General features: G+C 35.9%; 1 protein-coding gene and 1 pseudogene across 1 annotated transcript; one reads left to right on the forward strand and one right to left on the reverse strand.

Moving 5' to 3' along the window:
* Positions 1 to 3,801: 3,801 nt before the first annotated feature.
* LOC112915007 (olfactory receptor 4N4C) lies at positions 3,802 to 4,728 on the reverse strand. Its single transcript, XM_025992306.2, has one exon. The coding sequence runs from the start codon at positions 4,726 to 4,728 to the stop codon at positions 3,802 to 3,804; it is 927 nt and encodes a 308-aa protein (XP_025848091.1).
* An 11,491-nt stretch (positions 4,729 to 16,219) lies between these two features.
* Positions 16,220 to 16,334, forward strand: LOC112915074 (U4 spliceosomal RNA; annotated as a pseudogene).
* The last annotated feature ends 4,844 nt before the right edge of the window (positions 16,335 to 21,178 follow it).

Raw genomic sequence — 21,178 nt, forward strand, 5'->3', positions numbered from 1 at the left:
AAGAATTTTCTTTAGCGTGACTTTTTGTATAGGTCTGCTGGCAACAAATTGTCTCTCATCTTTTATGAATATTAAGGTGCCTGTTGTATCTTTCTTCTTGAAGTTTATTTTCACTAGATATGGAATTCTAGCTTGACAGTTTGTTTTTCTTTAAGAAGAACTTTAAAAATTGCATTTCACTGACATGGTATCCATTGTTTCTGATAAACAGTCAACCACCATTCTTGTCACTCCTTGGATCTGTCTTTTTCCCTCTACTGCTTTTAAGATTTTCTTTCCAGGAGTGCCTGGGTGGCTCAGTCAGTTAAGCGTCTGACTCTTTTTTTTAAATTTTTTTTATAAGCTTTTATTTCAGTGATCAAAAGAATGCAGTAAATGGAATCTATACTGATTACCATTAGGCATGCACCCCTACCTGAAACTGCTGTTAGCTTTTGACTGGCCTAAATCTTTATAACTTATTTAGGCACATCTTTGAATTTTTTGGACCCTGATATATAGGGTTAGTAAGCTTCTTCCTTGTGGCAGTTTAGTACTGAGAATTATGCTCACTGGCTAGATTCTTTTATATCTAAAGGTCTCTAGACACTCAGGCTACCTGTACTACCTTGAGACCATACCTTATACATTAAAGTAAATCACAGCATAAGGGAAGGAGATAATCTAGAAAGCTGAGTGTATGGTATTAACATCCCATAGATTTCTTTCCAGCACTGATAGTCAAAACACTAGATAAAGAGACCTATAGTTAAGTACCAAATTACTTTTCTCCACCTGCTAGCCTTTCTGAGAGACACAAAGATGTATCAATCTCCCCAGAAATCTGAAATGAATCCACACAAATGACAGATTTTACTTTATGTGGTCCCACTATCAAATTAGAGAAAGCAGTTCCACTATCAAAATTATAGGGAGCAGTTTATGGGACTTTGAGAAAGCATAGTCCCATATGCAGTAATATGCATCTAGTAGTTTTCCCATTCATCTGTCAATTGTTTTCACAAGATTAGCATTAAAAAAACACAATTAAATACATATATGACCCTCAACCCCCCCCCCCCCCAAAAAAATTGGTCTTTGTTCATTCTCAGATGACAGGATGTTCCAAGAGTGACAGAGGTGGGAGCCAATCCCCCCCATAGCCTTTTTCTTCAACTATCCCATCAACCGTTCTTCATTTCTTGAACTACCTTCCTTTTCCAAAGAGGTAATGCTGAGATCAGTCAGAAAAGCTTTCTGAGAAAACTGGCTTGGATTTCTGGGTCTGTTCCAGTCGATTCAAGATGAATTGTCAAGTCAATTCAGATATTTTTGTTACCCTGATGATTCAACTCCATAGACATTAATACCCAAACACTGCAATAATCGCAGAGAATGTACAAATCCCCCTGATTTTCATTTCTTCCTCCACTGTCTGTCACTTTTCTGAGCACATTACTGATACAGATGTCAGTTGAGGTTGGGAGAGAAATTTATAAAAGTGAGCAATTTATTTTTGTGTTTGGGGCTTTTTTAGATTCCAGTCTGTCCACAGTTTAGAGCTTCATTCTTGTCTCTACCAAATATCTCAATCTATGGTAGGATCACTCCTCCATGTGCCCATATCCAGACCAGTAACCTGCTACAGATATAAAAAAAAAGAAAATTTTATTCCTCTCTGGAGCTCAGTAATAAGATTTCTTTTGCTTCTTTGCTCTTTAGAAGTCTCATAGAAAAGTATAATTTTTGTTTTGCACTTTTCTGTTGTTTATTATACATGAGCAACATTCTTCTACAAGCTAACCACCATCAGTACTCTGTAGTCTCATGATTTGATTTTGAGAATATGCTTATGTTTATAAATTTTTTCATTTTCCCCTTTGTTAATTAACTATAGTTTCTTTATTATTTTTTATAATAATTTTTTTATTGGTGTTCAATTTGCCAACATACAGAATAACACCCAGTGCTCATCCCGTCAAGTGCCCCCCTCAGTGCCCATCACCCATTCACCCCCACCCCCCGCTCTCCTCCCCTTCCACCACCCCTAGTTCATTTCCCAGAGTTAGGAGTCTTTCTGTTCTGTCTCCCTTTCTGATATTTCCCACACATTTCTTCTCCATTCCCTTCTATTCCCTTTCACTATTATTTATATTCCCCAAATGAATGAGAACATATAACAATGGAATATTACTCAGCCATTAGAAATGACAAATACCCACCATTTGCTTCAACGTGGATGGAACTGGAGGGTATTATGCTGAGTGAAGTAAGTCAATCGGAGAAGGACAAACATTAACTATAGTTTCAATTGCTCATTTCTATTTTCCCTTGGGTATGTAACTGTTTCATATTAATTTATTCAAGATCCTTGTGTATTAAGTAAATTAATATTTTATCATTTATATTAATTTTTAGTTAATAGCTGGGGTTTTTTAATGCATGGATGCTCCCTTGTACCATCTGGAGTAGGGAGGTATTCAGTTCAATTTCCATGCAAGCCTCTATAATTGTGGCGAAAATCTGCACATCCATAATGTGGCAGACAGATTTTCATCATACTTTATCTTTTGCCTACAAATATATTTTTAGCATGTCAAATGTAGCTATTTTTCTTTTTATTTCCTATTTTTACATGATACTTCACTGATCTTTGTAGATTGTAAAACTGTACCTACATTTTATCACTATTTTTGGCTTTATTTTATTCCGTTTTCCAATAAAGCTGACAGGTTCTTCTAGGATCTTTGCATATAGGGTTCCAAATTCTAAGTATCAAATGTACTCCTGTAAAACTTGAATTTAGAAAAAAATAATTGGAGAGAGCAGCAGTAACACTAAAGGTATTCTATATCATCTTCCCATTCCCAGACCATGGCTTGTTGATATCGGCCTTCAGTCAGAAACTGGCAAAATGACTTCTTGTTTCCCCACTCCCCTGATTATTGCAGCAATAGATCACTTGGCAGGTTATTTTTATACTGTTTTTCTGGCAATCATGTCTGAAAGCCTAGCATAGAAAATAATCTTCTATACCTTAAAAGATTTTGCAAGTACCTAATTTCTAACATTAAACCCCATTATATTTAAAATAACTAATTTATGTAATCTCTAATAGAATCTATACTACCAAATAACTGATTATCATCATGAGTGAAATCAACTGAAGGCAAGGTTTAACATACAAGGAAGATTTGTAAACACCCATTAGTAATAATCATGAAGCTCTGCAAAAAAATCAAATGAAGTAATTTCACAACATTTTCCTATAAAGCCAATTATCTTCTTTTCTTACCCATTTGACAAATTTGGGGGTGAGGAATAAATAAATATATGTGCATTAGGGAGAGAGAATAATATTAGAGGCATCAAAACAAGTCTACAGAATTACATTTGGCTCTTAATAGTGTTTTGCAGTTTATTGATCTCTGGCCAGAATCCTGACATTGCTCTAAACCATAGAAGAAACAGTTGTGAATGAGTGAGACTCTCTTGCTTAAAATATTAACAAACATTCTTATAGCAATTAGAATAAAGCTCTTTATCTAAGCCTAACACACCTTAGTGATTTGAATCTTACCATAATATAAATTTATCCCCTAAATCTCTCACAATTATTCATCATACTCCAGCTGAGAAATGGATGTTTATTTTATAATCTTTAAACATATCAAGTTTATGCCCTAATTATGCATAACTCTACCTCATTGCCTACAACAGTACCTGACAAATGAGAAGTACTCAGTGAAGAACAGTATTTGTTAAGTGAATGTATTATTTACAGTAAGAATTCTCTCTCTTGACTTCCTATTATTAAATCTTTCAGCAGACCACATGCCGACTCAATAACCTCCTCATGGAAGTTTTCACTTCCTGGTTGCGAAGGGTATAAATCACAGGATTCAACAAAGGAAAGATCACTGTGTGAAAGAAGGAAACTACCTTGTCAGCTGGTAAAGCCCTGAAGGGGCGAGTGTAGATGAAGATGGCAGGCCCAAACATGAGAAGTATGATCATGACATGAGTGGTACACGTGGACAGTGCTTTGCTCTTCCCTTCACAAGCAGACCCATGTACATGGCAGAGGATGACTGCATAGGAAGACAAGAGCCCCAAGAAGCACAGGAGAGTGAGCAGACCACTATTGAAGACCATCAGAAGCTCCACCACAAAGGTGTCTGTGCAGGCCAGCTTGATGACCTGCGGCACATCACAGAAGAAGTTATCCAGTCGGTTTGGGCCACAGAAGGGCAAGCGGAGGATGAGGGCCACCTGGATAATGGAGTGGACAAAGCCTCCAAGCCACAGAGCCAATAGCAAGGCATAGCAGGCTCTAGGGTTCATGACAGTTGAATAGTGTAAAGGCCGACAGATGGCGATGTAGCGGTCAAAGGCCATCACAACAAGGAGTAATCCTTCCCCTCCTCCAAGGAAGTGCAAGAAAAAGAGCTGAGTGATGCAACCCCTGTAGGAGATTACCTTCTTCTCAGAAAGGAAGTCCACCAGCATCCTGGGAGCCACAATGAAGGAGTAGGATGCATCCAGGAAAGCCAAGTTGCCCAGAAAGAAGTAGAGGGGGGCTGTGAGGCCAGGATCTGTTCTGATGGTGAGGATGATGAGGAAATTTCCAGGGAGGATGATGAAATAGAAGATTAAAACTAGCACAAAGACCAGGAGCTGAATATTTCGAGACTGGGTTAGACCAAGAAGGATGAATTCTTTCACCACTGTGCTATTTTCTGCCTCCATCTCCTCTGCCTAAAGAATATCAGAGGTAGATAATTTAATTTCATTTCTTGCATGTAGCTCATAGTTCTAAAACTAAAAGCAGCATATGTCACATATGTTACACCATCACTTCCCCATCACCTAAGAAATCTTTTCTAATCATTCTTCTTCTACATTTCATATCTACCAACACCCTGGTTTGCAGCCACCCTCTTCTGCTTCTTCCTGTGCTTCTATTTCACTGTTCTCTCACATGGGACTCTGGAATGTCCCTGCCCTGGACTTGTTTATGATTTGCATGAGGCATAAGAAAAGGTCAGTGATTGAGAAGAAACTTAACCTCTGTTATCAAGTTCTTCAGGTTTTTATTTGAATGGGAGTAGAGCTGGAGACTTCCAGCACAGAGGAATGACAGAGTTTTTTAAGGTAACAGAAATTTTGCATATCTTGACTGTAATGGTTACAAGTGTTCGTTCTATCACCAAAACTTACTAAACTATACAAAAGTTGGTACATTTAATTTATGCAAATTATAACTTAGTCATGCTGAAGTAAGAAGTTAAAAAAAAACTATTTACTTGAAATATTTCCTTTTCCTGTATATAATATCAACTCATTCACATGATCTAAAAAAAAAATTCCTGGTTACTCTGGAGAAAAGAGATCTGAGATTTATCTGTACAATGGCCTCTAAACTGGGAATGTGGTTGCCCAACACATATGATAATTTATTGGTATGAAAATAATAATGGAATTTATATTCATGTTTTTTTTTATATATTCATGTTTTTATATCCCATTCCTTGAAGTTCTATTTTTGAAAATTTTATACTTTATGTAGAGTCATGGTATAATTGAACATAAAATATACAAATAAAATATAGATGTTGCTTGTGCATATTCAAAATGGTTCATTACTGAAATGAAAAAATTTAAAAGCTTGAAAACATTTGAATTAGAGAAAAATGCTAGTGATTTAAAATAATATTTCACAGGGGTTCCTGGGTGGCACAGTCAGTTAAGTGTTTGACTCTTGGTTTCTGCTCAGGAAGTGATCTTGGAGTTTTGAGATCCAGCCCCACATCAGACTCTGTGAATAACAGTCTTCTTGAGATTCTCTCTCCTTCTCTCCCTCTGCCCCTCCAGCTCATGGTCGCTTGCTCTATCAAATCTTTAAAAAGAACAAAAGAACAACCAAAAAACCCCCATTTTAAAAACCCCAAAGCATATTTCACATGCTTTCAGTTGCATAGTACAGTTGTTATTATTTTTTTAATTTTATTTATTTATTCATTCATTAGAGACACAAAGAAGCAGAGGCAAAGGCAGAGGAAGAAGCAGACTCCTTTCGGGGAGCCTGATGGAGGACTCAATCCCAGGACTCTGGGATCATGACGTGAGCCAAAGGCAGATGGTCAACCACTGACCAACCCAGGTGCCCCTGTACGCTTGTTTTTAAATAGTGTTGTGGAATATGGAGTGTAGAGAGGAGAGCAAAAAGAGTCCACTAACTAAATGTAAGATGAGATGGAATTAAAGAGGGAAAGAAGGAAGAGAAAAGCAATAAAGTTCCAAATTGAGAAACCAAAGGAAATTTTTACAAATGGCACATCTATTCAAAACATCAAAATAGCTGCTTTTTGTATGTCTAAACCTAGATAGAATAATTGGTAGCAGAGGTTTCCATGTATAGTCTAAATAGGAAGTTATAAAAGAGGTACTTTACATCACAAAGGCACATATATGCATGTGTGCACGCGCACACACACACACACACACACACACACACACACATGCAGTTTCCTAAGCAAAATTGAAGCACAGAAATTTATAATGGCATCATCCAAATCAGTTCTCCCTTCCTTCCTCCCTCCATCCTTCCCTCCCTGTTCTGCTTCAATAGTTGTCTTTCTTTCTGTTCATAAAACCTGCTGTTAGAAAAATGAATCAGGGATCTTTCTATATTAACTCCTAAGTAGTGTGCATCTTTCACACTATTATACAGTGCTTATTTCATAGTCTTTCAACATTGATGCTATCTTTAATAGATAGAATAAAACTTTAAGTAGCTCTAAAGTTAGAGCTGCAGGCTCTTCCACTATATTCTGTGTTTTATTTCCTATCATAAACTTCTGTTCTTCTATTAGCCCTTTAACAGATGGGATTCATTACCATCTAACATCCCTCACTTCTCTCAATTAATATGTGGTATATAAATTTACCATCAAGTATTAACATCCCCAAGACTATTGGTTTTTTTTTTTTTTAAAAAGGCTTTGCATATCCCCTAAAAAGTAATTTTAAACATCAGGAAGAACTAGAGCTATATTTTTGAGAACAGATAAAATGTGTTGCTGTATCACTAAATTAACACCTCATATATTAGTCTCTTTCTACTATAATTTTGACCATTGCAGACCACAACAGCAAATGCCCCATCTGAAGAATTGTAATATGTTTCCATTTATTCCTTCTTTCTATTCTCCACAAATATGAAGACAAAAACATTTACTTCTCTAGCAATCCAATACTACTCTCACACAGCAGACATTACCACATAATGGAACAATTACTGATTATTCCTACCTCTGTTCTTAAATATCTCTTCTCACAGAGGAGCCTCTTACACTTTGAAATACACAGCCAATTTATGATGCAATGGAGAGTGTACTTTGGGAATTTGAAAGCTAACAAAGGCATAGAATGCTTTCAATGGGAATTATTAGAATGCCAACAAGATATAATCAGAGATTATACTTGAGATCTGTTATGTACAAACATTCAAATACAAATCAGTTAAACAGATACTGTATCACTTCTGGGACTTAAAATCAACATTCCATCAGTGACAGAGATAATGCAATGGCCAACATATTTTTTAGGTCTCAGTGATAGAAAGTCACAGGAAATTATATTTTCTACTGCAATTCAAAAAGAGAAAAATAGTGTAATTGAGAGTAAATCATTGCAATACATAGGAAAAAATATTGTAGGAAAAAATATTGTGGTCATGTAGGTGGTAAATACATTAGATTCATCATTATTTCTGGTAACAAGAAGATAGGCAAAGACAAAATAAATGATACTCGTAAAGTCTCCTTTACATAGTCCTTCCATGTAAAGAGAAGATGTTCTCCAACTAGATCCTGTTATACCCTTGGTATTTGTTGTTTTCATTTTAGACATAATTGCCTCCTATGCCCTGCTAAAACAATAACGAAGAACTATTTCTTTTTCAACTAAATATTAAACAGAAGGAAAATAATTAAGAATCATGTAGAAGGCAACATAATTTAAATTTTAGTAGATCTGATTTTGTTTTAAAGAGAAAGAATTTCAAACTATTTTAAAAATTAAAATACTAGACATAAAATGTTTTGTTAAAGAATACAGTACATAATCAAAGACATTTCATTCTCATATAATCATAGTAGGGAACTTTAACATCTCAGTTACACCAATGGACAGATTATCCAAACAGAAAATCAACAAGGTAAACAGTAGTTTTGAATGGCACACTGGACCAGATGGATTTAATATATATATTCAGAACATTCTATCCTAAAACAGCAGAATACTCATTCTTTTTAAGTGCACACAGAACATTCTCCAAAACAGATCACATATTAGGCCACAAAGCAAGCTTCAAAAATTTTTTTTAAAAAATCAGTCATACCATGTATCTTCTGACCAAAACACTGTAGAACTGGAAATCAACCACAAGCAAAAGTTTGGAAAGACCACAAATACATGGAGGTTAAATAACATGCTAACAAAAAATGGGTCAGCCATGAAATCAAAGAAGAAATAAAAAATTATATAGAAACAAATGAAAATTAAAACATAATGATCCAAAATCATTGAGAGGCAGCAAAAGTGGTTTTAAGATGGAAGTTTATAGCAATACAGGCCAACCTCAAGAAGTAAGAAAAATCTAAAATAAACAACCTAACCTGACACCTAAAGGACCTAGGAAAAGAACAACAAGCAAAACCCAAACTGATCAAAAGAGAAGAAATAATAAAGATTAGAGCAGAAATAAATGATCAAAGACTGAAAAACAATAGAACACATCAATGAAACCAGGATTTTGTTCTCTGAAAAGATCAACAAAATTGATAAACCTCTAGCCAGACTCATCAAAAAGAGGAGAGACAGAAAGGACTCAAATAAATAAAATCACTAATGAAGAGGAGAAATAACAACCAAGATCCAGAAATACAAAGGATTGTCACAGAATATTACAAAAACCCATATTCCAACAAATTGGACAACTTAGAAGAAATGGATAAATTCTTAAAAACATATAATATACCAAAACTAAAGCAGGAAGAAATGGAAAATTTGAACATTATGAGCAATGAAATTGAATTGGTAATCAAAAAACTACCCCTCCACCTCCCAAAAAAGGTCCAGGACCTGACAGCTTCACAGACAAATTCTACCAAAAATTTAAACAAGAGTTAATATCTATTTTTCTCTAACTATTCCAAACAATAGAAGAGGAAGTAAACTTCCAAATTCATTCTATGAGGCCAGACACCAAAATCAGATAAAGATACCACTAAAAAGAGAACTATAGGCCAATATCTCTCATGAATATAGATGCAAAAATCCTCAACAAAATATTAGAAAACTGAATCTAATAATATATTATTAAAAATCATACACCACAATCAAGTGAGGTTTATTCCCAGTATGCAAGGATGCTTTAATATTCACAAAGAATTCAGCATAATATTTCACATTAACAAGAGAAAGGATAAGAACCATAGGTGAAACAGGAATCCATCAAAATCCTAAAGAACACAAGCAGCAACTTCTTGCTAGATATGTCTTCAAAGGCAAGAGAAACAAAAGCAAAAATGAACTATTGGAATTTCATTAAAGATAAAAAGCTTTTGCACAACAAAGGAAACAGTCAAAACCAAAAGCCAACAGAATCAGAGATGATATTTACAAATGTCTTATCAGATAAAGGGCTCATATCCAAAATCTATAGAGAACTTATCAAACTCAATTCCCAAAAAACAAAAAAATCCAGTCAAGAAATAGGCAGAAGACATGAACAAACACTTCTCCAAAGAAACCAAGCAATTAGCCAATGACACATGAGAGAATGCTCAACTTCACTTGGCATCAGGGAAATACAAATCAAACCACAATGAAATATCAGCTCACATCAGTCACAGTGGCTAAAATTCACAACTCAGGAAACAACAGACATTGGTGAGGATGCAGAGAAAGGGGAACCCTCTTACACTGTTGGTGGGACTGCAAACTGGTACAGCCACTCTGGAAAATGGTATGGAGGTTCCTCAGGAAGTTGAAAATACAGCTACACTGTGATCCAGCAATTCAACTACTTGGTATTTATCTAAAGGATACAAAAATGCTGATTCAAAGGGGCACACGCACCCCAATGTTTATCAGCACTATCAACAATAGCCAAACTATGGAAAGAGCCCAGATATCCATCAACTGATGAATGGATACATAAGATGTGGTATATATATTACAATGGGATGTTAGCCATCAAAGAGAATGAAGTTTTTCCATTTGCAAGGACATGGGTGGAACTAGAGGGTATTATGCTAAGTGAAATAAGTCAGAGAAAGACAAATACCATATGATTTCACTCATATGTGGAACTTAAGATAGGAAACAGATGGAGATACCTGGGTGGCTCAGTTGGTTAAGCATCCAACTCTTGAATTCAGCTCAGGTAATGATACCAGGGTCCTTGTATCAATGTCCCCACCCCATCCTGGCAGTTTCCTGCTCAGTAGGGATTTGCTTATCTCCCTCTCCCTCTACCCCTCTCCCTTCTTGTTCTGTCTCTTTCTCTTAAATAAATAAATAAATAAATATTTAAATAAAGAAATGGATGAACATAGGGGAAGAGAAGGGAAAGTAAAATAAGATAAAAACAAAGAGGGAAGCAAACCATAAGAGACTTAGAGAACAAACAGAGTTACTGGAGGGGAGGGGAGTAGGGGATCAGCTAAATGGATGATGGGTTTTAGAGGGTACTTGTGATGAGACTGGATGTTCTATGTAAGTGATGAATCACTAAACTCTACTCCTGAAACAAATAATGCAATATATGTTAACTAACTTGAATTTAAAGTGAAAAAATTAATATCCATATTTAAATGGACCTATGCAGTTTAAACCAGTGTTACTTGAGGGTCAACTGTATAATTTTATAAAGATATATTTTAAAATAACAAAAATGATAATGTGTCTAACAATAAATCCATTAAATAATTGATTTCCTGTCAAAAAAAGAAACAATGAAATATGGGCAGAAAACTCCCCATCTTAGAGTTATGTTATAGCCTTTGCCACCACAGACTGTAAAATGTAAGGTTTTTTCATGACCATATATAGATATAGCGAGGGACCTTGCCTTCTAATGCTTGCTTAACATTCTAATGCTTAACATTCATAATCAACCCATAACCCATAAAAAATTACACAATCTTAGAAACTACAATCATGAACCAGTTGGCCTTAGAGTGTCAGCAGTGTAGCCCTGAACATAGCAAAAAAAAAAAAAAAAAGAAAAGAAAGAGAAAAGAGATTCCTGTTCCGGGGAACTTTACATTCAAATACATGGATAAGAAAATAAACAAACACACCAGAAAGGAAATATCTGATGATATGAGTGAGTGCTATGTCACTCTTAAGAGTGACATACTGGAAAGGGATGGGGATGAGGCTGCTGTGCTATGTGAGCTGGCCAGGAGAGCCTTTCTGAGCACGTGGCATTTCAACAGATATCTGGATACCTAGAATTATCCCACTCTATGAAGATTTGAAGCAAGAGCTGATAGAAGGCTATGAAGCAGGAAGAGAACGGTGTACCAAGAAACAGAAAGGAGGAGAAAGAAGCAGAAAGGCCACTGTGACGAGAGAGTAGTGACCAAATAGGAAAAAAAAAGTATTAGGCAAGAGAGAGAGGAAGAGCCAGATATAGATCAGAAGGCAACTGGTCATCATTCTATTTGAAATGTTATAAACAGAAGAGCCCCAATATCTGATTTACATTTTTAAAAGATTATTTTGGTTAGAGTAAAGAATGGGTTATAGAAACCAAGAGTGGAAGCAAAGAGACCAGTTAGGAGCATTTGAAGTACCATAGACAAGAGATGATGGTAGGTTAGGCTAGGAGGTGGAACAAGACGTGGAGGGACAGTTGTATACTGAAGATATGTTTAGGAGAAATAGTCAAGGGGACTTGTTGATGGAGTGGATATGAGAAGTGATGAAGCAAAAATAAGTCCTGGAATTGTGACTGGCATAAGCGTGTGGATGGTTGTATAACTTACAAATATGAAGATAACTGGAAAAGATAAGGTTTAGAAATCAGACCTTCTGCTTTAAACATATTTGATTTTTGTCTTTTTAAAAATAAATAGTATATGCATATGTTTCAAAAATAAAAGTTTTAAAATAATTTGTACAGTGAGAAATCTCCCCATCTCAGTCCTCCATGGGTCTATTTCTCCTCACACCACACAACAAAAAGGTAATATTAATCTCTGTTGCACCCATCAAGAAATTATATGTATTTGCAAACAAGCATGAAAATAATTGACTTTATTTCTTAAAAAAATCAGTTACCTGTGAAGGAATTTTCCTCTGCAGGTTAACATCAGACTTGTTTCAATAACAACATCAAAAGTTTATTAGTTTTTAGGTGGAGCAATATTTTCAAAAACTTCACAAAAGTGCTCTACAAAGATTTTATATTAAGCTAAGCTATCTCTCAAGTCTCAAAACCATTTTAAACATGTACTAATCCAGAAAATCAGATTCATGAATTTTTCCTGTGTAATGTTTTAGAGAACAAATTTCATCCACCCAATGAAAATTAAGGAATCTTCAGCAAAAGGATAAGACAGGACAGTAGTATCCTTTGGAGTGGAGAGGAAAAAGAATGGAATTACTGGGCAATATAACATACTCCAAAGGTAATGATCATACCCTTATTTTTTAAAGGAGTGATAGGTGTGTCTGGGTTTATATTATTATAATTTTTTGAAAAATTTTTAATCTATATTCAATTTATTTATTTTTCTTTTATAATAATAAAATTATTTTTATTGGTGTTCAATTTGCCAACATACAGAATAATACCCAGGGCTCATCCCATCAAGTGCCCCCCTCAGTGCTCGTCACCCATTCACCCCCACCCCCCACCCTCCTCCCCTTCCACCACCCCTAGTTCGTTTCCCAGAATTAGGAATTTTTATGTTCTGTCTCCCTTTCTGATATTTTCTACCTATTTCTTCTTCCTTCCCTTCTATTCCCTTTCACTATTATTTATATTCCCCAAATGAATGAGAACATATAATGTTTGTCCTTCTCCGATTGACTAATTTCACTCAGCATAATACCCTCCAGGTCCATCCACATTGAAGCAAATGGTGGGTATTTGTCATTTCTAATGGCTGAGTAATATTCCATTGTATACATAAACCACATCTTCTTTATCCATTCATCTTTTGATGGACACCAAGGCTCCATCCACAATTTCTTACGTAATTGGCTATTGTGGACATTGCTGCTATAAACATCGGGGTGCGGGTGTCCCGGCGTTTCATTGCATCTGTATCTTTGGGGTAAATCCCCAACAGCGCAATTGATAGGTCAAGTAAGATTTATTCCAGGGACACAAGGCTGGTTCAACACTCGTAAAACAATCAATGTCATTCATCATATCAGCAAGAGAAAAACCAAGAACCATATGATCCTCTCATTAGATGCAGAGAAAGCATTTGACAAAATACAGCATCCATTCCTGATCAAAACTCTCCAGAGTGTAGGGATAGAGGGAACATTCCTCAGCATCTTAAAAGCCATCTACGAAAAGCCCACAGCAAATATCATTCTCAATGGAGAAGCACTGGGAGCCTTTCCCCTAAGATCAGGAACACGACAGGGATGTCCACTCTCACCACTGCTATTCAACATAGTACTGGAAGTCCTCGCCTCAGCAATCAGACAACAAAAAGACATTAAAGGCATTCGAATTGGCAAAGAAGAAGTCAAACTCTCCCTCTTCGCTGATAACATGATACCCTACTTAGAAAACCCAAAAGACTCCTCCCCAAGATTGCTAGAACTCACAGCAATTTGGCAGTGTGGCAGGATACAAAATCAATGCTCAGAAGTCAGTGTCATTTCTATACACTAACAATGAGACTGAAGAAAGAGAAATTAAGGAGTCAATCCCATTTACAATTGCACCCAAAAGCATAAGATACCTAGGAATAAACCTAACCAAAGAGGTAAAGGATCTATACCCTAAAAACTATAGAACACTTCTGAAAGAAATTGAGGAAGACACAAAGAGATGGAAAAATATTCCATGTTCATGGATTGGCAGAATTAATATTGTGAAAATGTCAATGTTACCCAGGGCAATTTACACTTTTAATGCAATCTCTATATTCAATTTAATTAACATATAGTGTATTATTAGTTTCAGCAGTAGCATTTATGATTCATCAGTTGCATGTAACACCCAGTGCTCATTACTCAAGTGCCCTCCTTAATGACCATCCCCTAATTACCCCATCCCCCCACTCACCTCCCTTCCAGCAACCCTCAGTTTGTTTCCTAGAGTTAAGAGTCTCTTATGAATGTCTCCCTCTGTTATTATCTTATTTTTCCTTTCCTTTCTTTATGTTCCCCTGTGTTATCTGTTTTGTTTTTTAAATTCCACATATGGGTGAGATCATATGGTATTTGTCTTTCTCTTACTGACTTATTTCACTTAGCATAATACCCTCCAGTTCCAACCACATTGTTGCAAATGACAAAATTTCATTCTCTTTGATGGTTGAGTAATATTCATATATATGTTTATAAATATAAATATATACCACACCTCTATCCATCCATCTGTTGATGGACACCTAGGCAATTTCCATAGTTTGGCTATTGTTGATAGCACTGATAAACATCGGGGTGCATGTGCCCCTTTAAGTCAGCATTTTTCTATCCTTTAGATAAATACCGAGTAGTTGAATTGCTGGATCACAGTGTAGTTGTATTTTCAACTTCCTGAGGAACCTCCATACCGTTTTCCAGGGTAGTTGTACCAGTTTGCAGTCCCATCCACAGGGTAAGAGGGCTCCCCTTTCTCTGCATCCTCACCAACGTCTGTTGTTTCCTGAGTTGTGAATTTTAGCCACTGTGACTGATGTGAGCTGATATTTCATTGTGGTTTGATTTGTATTTCCCTGATGCCAAGTGAAGTTGAGCATTCTCTCATGTGTCATTGGCTAATTGCTTGTCTTCTTTGAAGAAATGTCTGTTCATGTCTTCTGCCTAATTCTTGACTGATTTTTTTTGTTTGTTTTTTGGGAGTTGAGTTTGATAAGTTCTTTATAGATTTTGAATGCAAGCCCTTTATCTGACAAGATATTTGAGAATATTTTCTCCCACTCTGTCAGTTGCCTTTTAGTTTTGTGAACTATTTCCTTTGCTATGAACACACTTTTTATAATAAAGTTTAGAGCAAAAATCAATTATACAGAAATAAAAAAAAAACAATAGAACAAATCAGTGAAACTAGAAGCTGGTTCTTTGAAAGATTAATTAATAATATTGATAAACCTTTAGAAAGATAGTGGACCCAAATAAATAAAATCATGAATGAAAGAGGAGAAATTACAACCTATACCAAAAAATACAGTTACAAGGGAATTATTATGAGGATTTATATGCCAACAAATTAGGCAGTCTGGAAGAAATGGATAAATTCCTAGAAACATATAAACTACCAAAAATGAAACAGGAAGAAATAAGAAACCTGAACATATCCAGAATTAGCAAAGAAATTGAATCAGTAATCAAAAGTCTCCAAACAAACAAGATTCCAGGGCTGGATGGCTTCCCAGGTAAATTCTGCCAAACATTTAAAGAAGAATTAATACCTATTCTGAAACTGTTCCAAAAATAGAAATGAAAGAAAAACTTCCAAACTTGTTCTGAGGCCAGCATTACCTTGATCCCAAAGCCAAAGACCCCACTAAAAAGGAGAATTACAGACCAATATCCCTGATGAACATGGATGCAAAAATACATTATTATAACTTCTGTCCTTAGCATCTGTCTTTAATTGGTGATATGACTCCATAAATAAGGGGAAAAAAACCCTCCATAACAAGATTTTATTTAAGGAAGTAAAAAAATGGGAGAAAGCTTATAGTAATTGCTTCCAATGTCATTTCTAGAAGCCAAAGTCTCTTATTAAAACTGTAATTAAATAATTGAAGTATAAGTAATAGAAAAGTAAAGAATTATAAAACTTTTGAGATGTTTGGGTGGTGCAGTGATTGACTATCTGCCTTCAGCTCAGACGATGATCCCAGAGACCCAGGATCGAGTCCCACTTCGGGCACCCCACAGGGAGCCTGCTTCTCTGTGTCTCTGCCTCTCTCTCTGTGTCTCTCATGAATAAATAAATAATATCTTTAAAAATAAAGAATTATATAGCTTTGTGCAGTGGCAGTATCGTAGCCAATGAGGTTTATCCGAGGCGCGATTATTGCTAATTAAAAATAAAGAATTATAAAACTTTTAATCACTAAAATTTGAGTTGAAGAAGAGGAAAAGAGGGTATATACTTATTTTATCTTTGCTCATAACATGAACCTAATAGTTATTATCTAAAAATTCCAGAAATAGTTTTATTAAATGGTTATAAACCCTGGAAATGTGCTGTCCAGTGTGGTGGCCACCAGCTACAACATGACTATTGAGCACTTGAAATGTGACTACAAACTGAGGAAATGAATCTTAAATTTTATTAGTTAAAGTTTTAAGTCATGTGTAGCCAGTGTATTGGATAGCACAGCTCTAGAATAATACAAGAACCTTAACTCATTTAACTTAATAGTCTTTTCAATTTATGTGCCATTTTTCATTTTAACCTCTTTGTTTTTTTCAGTGTTCTGGAACGTCACCCAAACCTGCAATAGGCTTTATATGAGAAATAAACTTCTGATGTATAACACCTATGAAATTTTTCTGTTATTTTTGTGGCATAGCCTGTTAAAACTCAAAATTAAAAGTAAATCACTATCCTCACCATATTCCAGAGAAATATGGACTGGTACATTTAACTCCAATCACACAACTCTTGACTTATGTAAATCTTATTTTTGTGAACTTTAGTACTTAATCTTTTCCTAGACTTCAGACATTTGTTTGTCACTCTTGGTAGTTAATACAGTAGATGTTTGTTTAGATTTACCACATACTTGCCTTCTTTTTCTGTCATCTCAAATCTCCTAGCTGGGATCATTTTCTTGTCTCAGGTATAGCCTATGAAATTTCTCTTGTTTATTTGTTAGCATCAAACTTCGCTTCTGTTTTTCTAGGAGTTTTTATTTTATTCTCACTAAGTTGAAGCTTATTTTTATCTCTGAACACTAAATATAATTTTTCATTGGTTTACATTTTTGCTGTTAAAGCAGTCTGCTGTTAACTGCCTTTCCCTTGAGAGTAATCTCTGGTTTTGTATTCAGACACTTTCAACATCTGCTCAGTTGTCCTTATGGATTTTATTATGTTTCTCAGTGTGTATTTTAAAAAAAATTTATCCTCCTAATATTTTGGTGGGATCCTTGAGTATGGACATTGGTGTCTTTTGTTAGTTTGGGAAATTTTTCAGCTTTGCCTCTCCAAAGTTGCCTTTGCCACATATCCTCTCCTCCAGAAACTCTGAACTTTCATTCAGTTCTCAATGTCTCTTACCATCTCTTTCATCCTTTCTATCCCATTTTTCTTCTGCCTGCTTTGCCGGTTACTTATCCAGCTCTACATTCTAACTTCCCTTTCTCTCTGGATATGTCTAGTTTGTATTCAGAAACAACTATAGAATTTTTTAACCGAATCTAGTTCTTTCTTTCGTATAATTTTCCTATTTGTTTTTATAGTGTCCTCCTTTTTCATATTTCCACCCCTTTTTTATTTCTTGAAAAAATGCTAAGTGTATGCAATTTATATTCTGTAATTGTTTTGTGCTTTTGATTCTTCTTTCCCTTCTTCTGGCTTTCACTCACAGAACTTAATTTTCTTGTGTGATCACTGATGTCAGACTGTAAGCTTATTTTTTATCTGTAGAATAATTTAAGTCCTGGAATAATGGCAGCCTCTGCCATAGTGTATTTGTAGTTCCTTCTATCAGGAGGCATTACCTCTCTGGAATCAGAAACTGTGAATAAAATTATCAGCTAGCAGTGATTCAGACTACTCAATAGTATAAAATCAAACTCAAAAAATATATGTGATCCCACTTATAGTTCATAATTCTTTTTTCTCTTTATAGCCTTTTGGATGATGATTTAAAAAAAAATCTATTTCACTGTTAACCTGAGATGATATCTTTTGAGATCTCAGCTTGTTGTAAAGGATTTCCCTGTATGAGCCCTGGACATTGTCACCTATCCATCTGTGTCCCTACCATCTGGTGGCCTTAAAAACAGAAAAAAAAATCTTCACAAAAACTGATTTCCATTCACCACTTATTTCTTGGGGATTCCAATTTCATTTGATTTCTAGATTCTCAGTATTCTAACTAACCAAAGTATTTCAAAAATGTTTATCAAACATGTGTATTTGGTTTTAGTCACAGGTTCAGAAAAGGTCTCTAATGTGCCACCAGATGGAAATGGAATGAAGCTCTATCATTTCTGCATTATCAAGATGTGGCATTTCATACTGCCCAATCATGTAAATCACTACATCAGTTCAGCCTTGATATAGTTTAATATATTTCATATTCAGTACTTTTCTTTCTGTCCTAGTTTCTCAGTCTTCATGAGTGACTAAAGTTTATTCTGAGTTTCATCAAGTTCTCAGAAATAACATTCCTAGAATTTTGTTTAATATTTAAAACAGTTGGTAGACTTTTAAACTAAATTAAATGCCAGTTTTTGCTGGATATAACATCTGATATTTACACTTACTTATCTGAAGACTTTTTTTTTTTTGAGAGGTTAAGTAATTTATTCCAGTGTCACAAAATCCTGAATTTCAAACCTGAAATGCAAATGATAAGCTATACAAACTGAAGTACCTTGTAAAATACTGAGAAGCAAGGATGCCAGAGTGTTCTTTGGGACTGCATTCAAACTGATGAGGGGTTAAAAAAACTTAAGGATGGCAGAAATGGACTAGGGAAAGAGGATGCCTGTATTACGAGGGACCTAGGGGTTGGGGAGGAAAGTTGAAGAATAAATTGAGAATGTGTAAAAGAGTAAGGAAAGTGACAAATGGGCCACATGCTAGACAGAAAAAAATGCCAGGCCAGCAATCACTCAGGTAATCAAATGCTTCAATTATTCACTGTCACTTTGGATTCCCTCTACTTCTCATGGTGGCCTAATAACAGCAATCTTTCAAATCAACACAAATCTCCTTAAAAATTGTCACTATTTCATTACAAGTGGTGGAGACCACACTTCTATCACTTCCAGGGACTCAATGATGAGCTAGTGTCAGCATTCTCTTGTTCACTGTCATGCAGAGGCTGTTATACTGAAAGAATCTCAGGATTGCAAAGAGAGGAAGCTGCCCAGTGACTGATCTGTACCCCACATTTGAAATCTGGAGCCATGTGAAGACTTTTTTTTGTATATATTTTAATTGAAGTTCAATTTGCCAACATATAGCATAACACCCAGTGCTCATCCCATCAAGTGCCCCCCTCAGTGCCCATCACCCATTCACCCAATCTGGCTGCTCACCTCCCCTTCCACTACCCCTTGTTTGTTTCTCAGAGTTAGGAGTCTCTTGTGTTCTGTTTCCCTCTCTGATGTTTCCCACTCATTTTCTCTCCTTTCCCCTTTAATCACTTTCAATATTTTTTATATTACCCAAATGAATGAGACCATATAACGTTTTTCCTACTCAGATTGACTTACTTCACCCGGCATAATACCCTCCAGTTCCATCCACGATGAAGCAAATGGTGGGTATTTGTTGTTCCTAATGGCTGAGGAATATTCCATTGTATACATGGACCACAGCTTCTCTATCCATCATCTGTCGATGGACACTGAGGCTCCTTCCACAGTTTAGCTTTTGTGGACATTGCCGCTATAAACATTGGGGTGCAGGGGTTCTGGGGTTTCACTGCTTCTGTATCTTTAAGGTAAATCCCCAGCAGTGCAATTGCTGGGTGGTAGGGTAGTTTATTTTTAACTCCTTGAGGAACCTCCACACAGTTTTCCAGAGTGGCTACACTAGTTCACATTCCCACCAACAGTGCAAGAGGGTTCCCCTTTCTCCACATTCTCTCCAACATTTGTTGTTTCCGTCTTGTTAATTTACACTATTCTCACTGGTGTGAGGTGGTATCTCATGGTGTGTTTTTTTTTTAAGATTTTATTTATTCATGAGACACACACACACAGAAAGAGAGAGAGAGAGATTGGGGGGCAGAGACACAGGCAGTGGGAGAAGGCTCCACGCAGTGATCCCAATGTGGGACTTGATCCTGGGTCTCCACAATCATGCCTAGGTGGCGCTAAAACACTGAGGCACCCAGGGATCCCCTCTCATGGTGGTTTTATTTTTTATTTTTTGTTTTTTTTTCATGGTGGTTTTAATTTGTATTTTCGTGATGGCAAGTGATGCGGAGCATTTTCTCATGTGCTTGTTGACCATGTCTGTCTTCCTCTGTGAAGTTTCTCTTCATGTCTTTTGCCCATTTCACGATTAGATTGTTTGTTTCTTGGGTGTTGGGTTTAATAAATTCTTTATAGATCTTGGATACTAGCCCTTTATCTGATGTTTCATTTGCAAATATCTTCTCCCATTCTGTAGGTTGTCTTTTAGTTTTGTTGATTATTTCTTCTGATGTGCAGAAACTTTTTATCTTAAGTCCCAAAAGTTCATTTTTTATTTGTTTCCCTTGCCTTCATAGATGTATCTTGCAAGAAGTTTCTGTGGCCAAGTTCAAAAAGGGTGTTGCCTGGGTTCTCCTCTAGGATTTTGATGGATTCTTATCTCACATTTAGATCTTTCATCCATTTTGAGTTTATCTTGGTGTCTGGTATAAGAGAATGGTCCAGTTTCATTCTTCTGCATGTGGCTGTCTAATTTTCCCAGCACCATTTACTGAAGAGATTGTCCTTTTCCAGTGGATGGTCTTTCCTGCTTTGTCAAATATTAGTTGACCATGAGTTGAGAGCTCATTTATGGGTTCTCTATTCTGTTCCATTGATCTATGTGTCTGTTTGTGTGCCAGTAACACAGTGTTTTGATGATCACAGCTTTGTAGTACAACCTGATATCCAGCATTATGATGCCCCTGGCTCCAGTTATATTTTTCAATATTCCCCTAGCTATTCAGAGTCCTTTCTGATTCCACACAAATCTTAAGATGATTTGTTCCAACTCTCTGAAGAAAGTCCATGGCATTTTGATAAGGGTTGCATTAAAT

Source organism: Vulpes vulpes, chromosome 10 (assembly GCF_048418805.1).
Source record: "Vulpes vulpes isolate BD-2025 chromosome 10, VulVul3, whole genome shotgun sequence".
Lineage (NCBI taxonomy): Eukaryota > Metazoa > Chordata > Mammalia > Carnivora > Canidae > Vulpes > Vulpes vulpes.

Bases quoted from the DNA above. Each gene is read 5' to 3' on its own strand.
- LOC112915007 (XM_025992306.2), bottom strand. From the start codon at position 4,728: ATGGAGGCAGAAAATAGCACAGTGGTGAAAGAATTCATCCTTCTTGGT.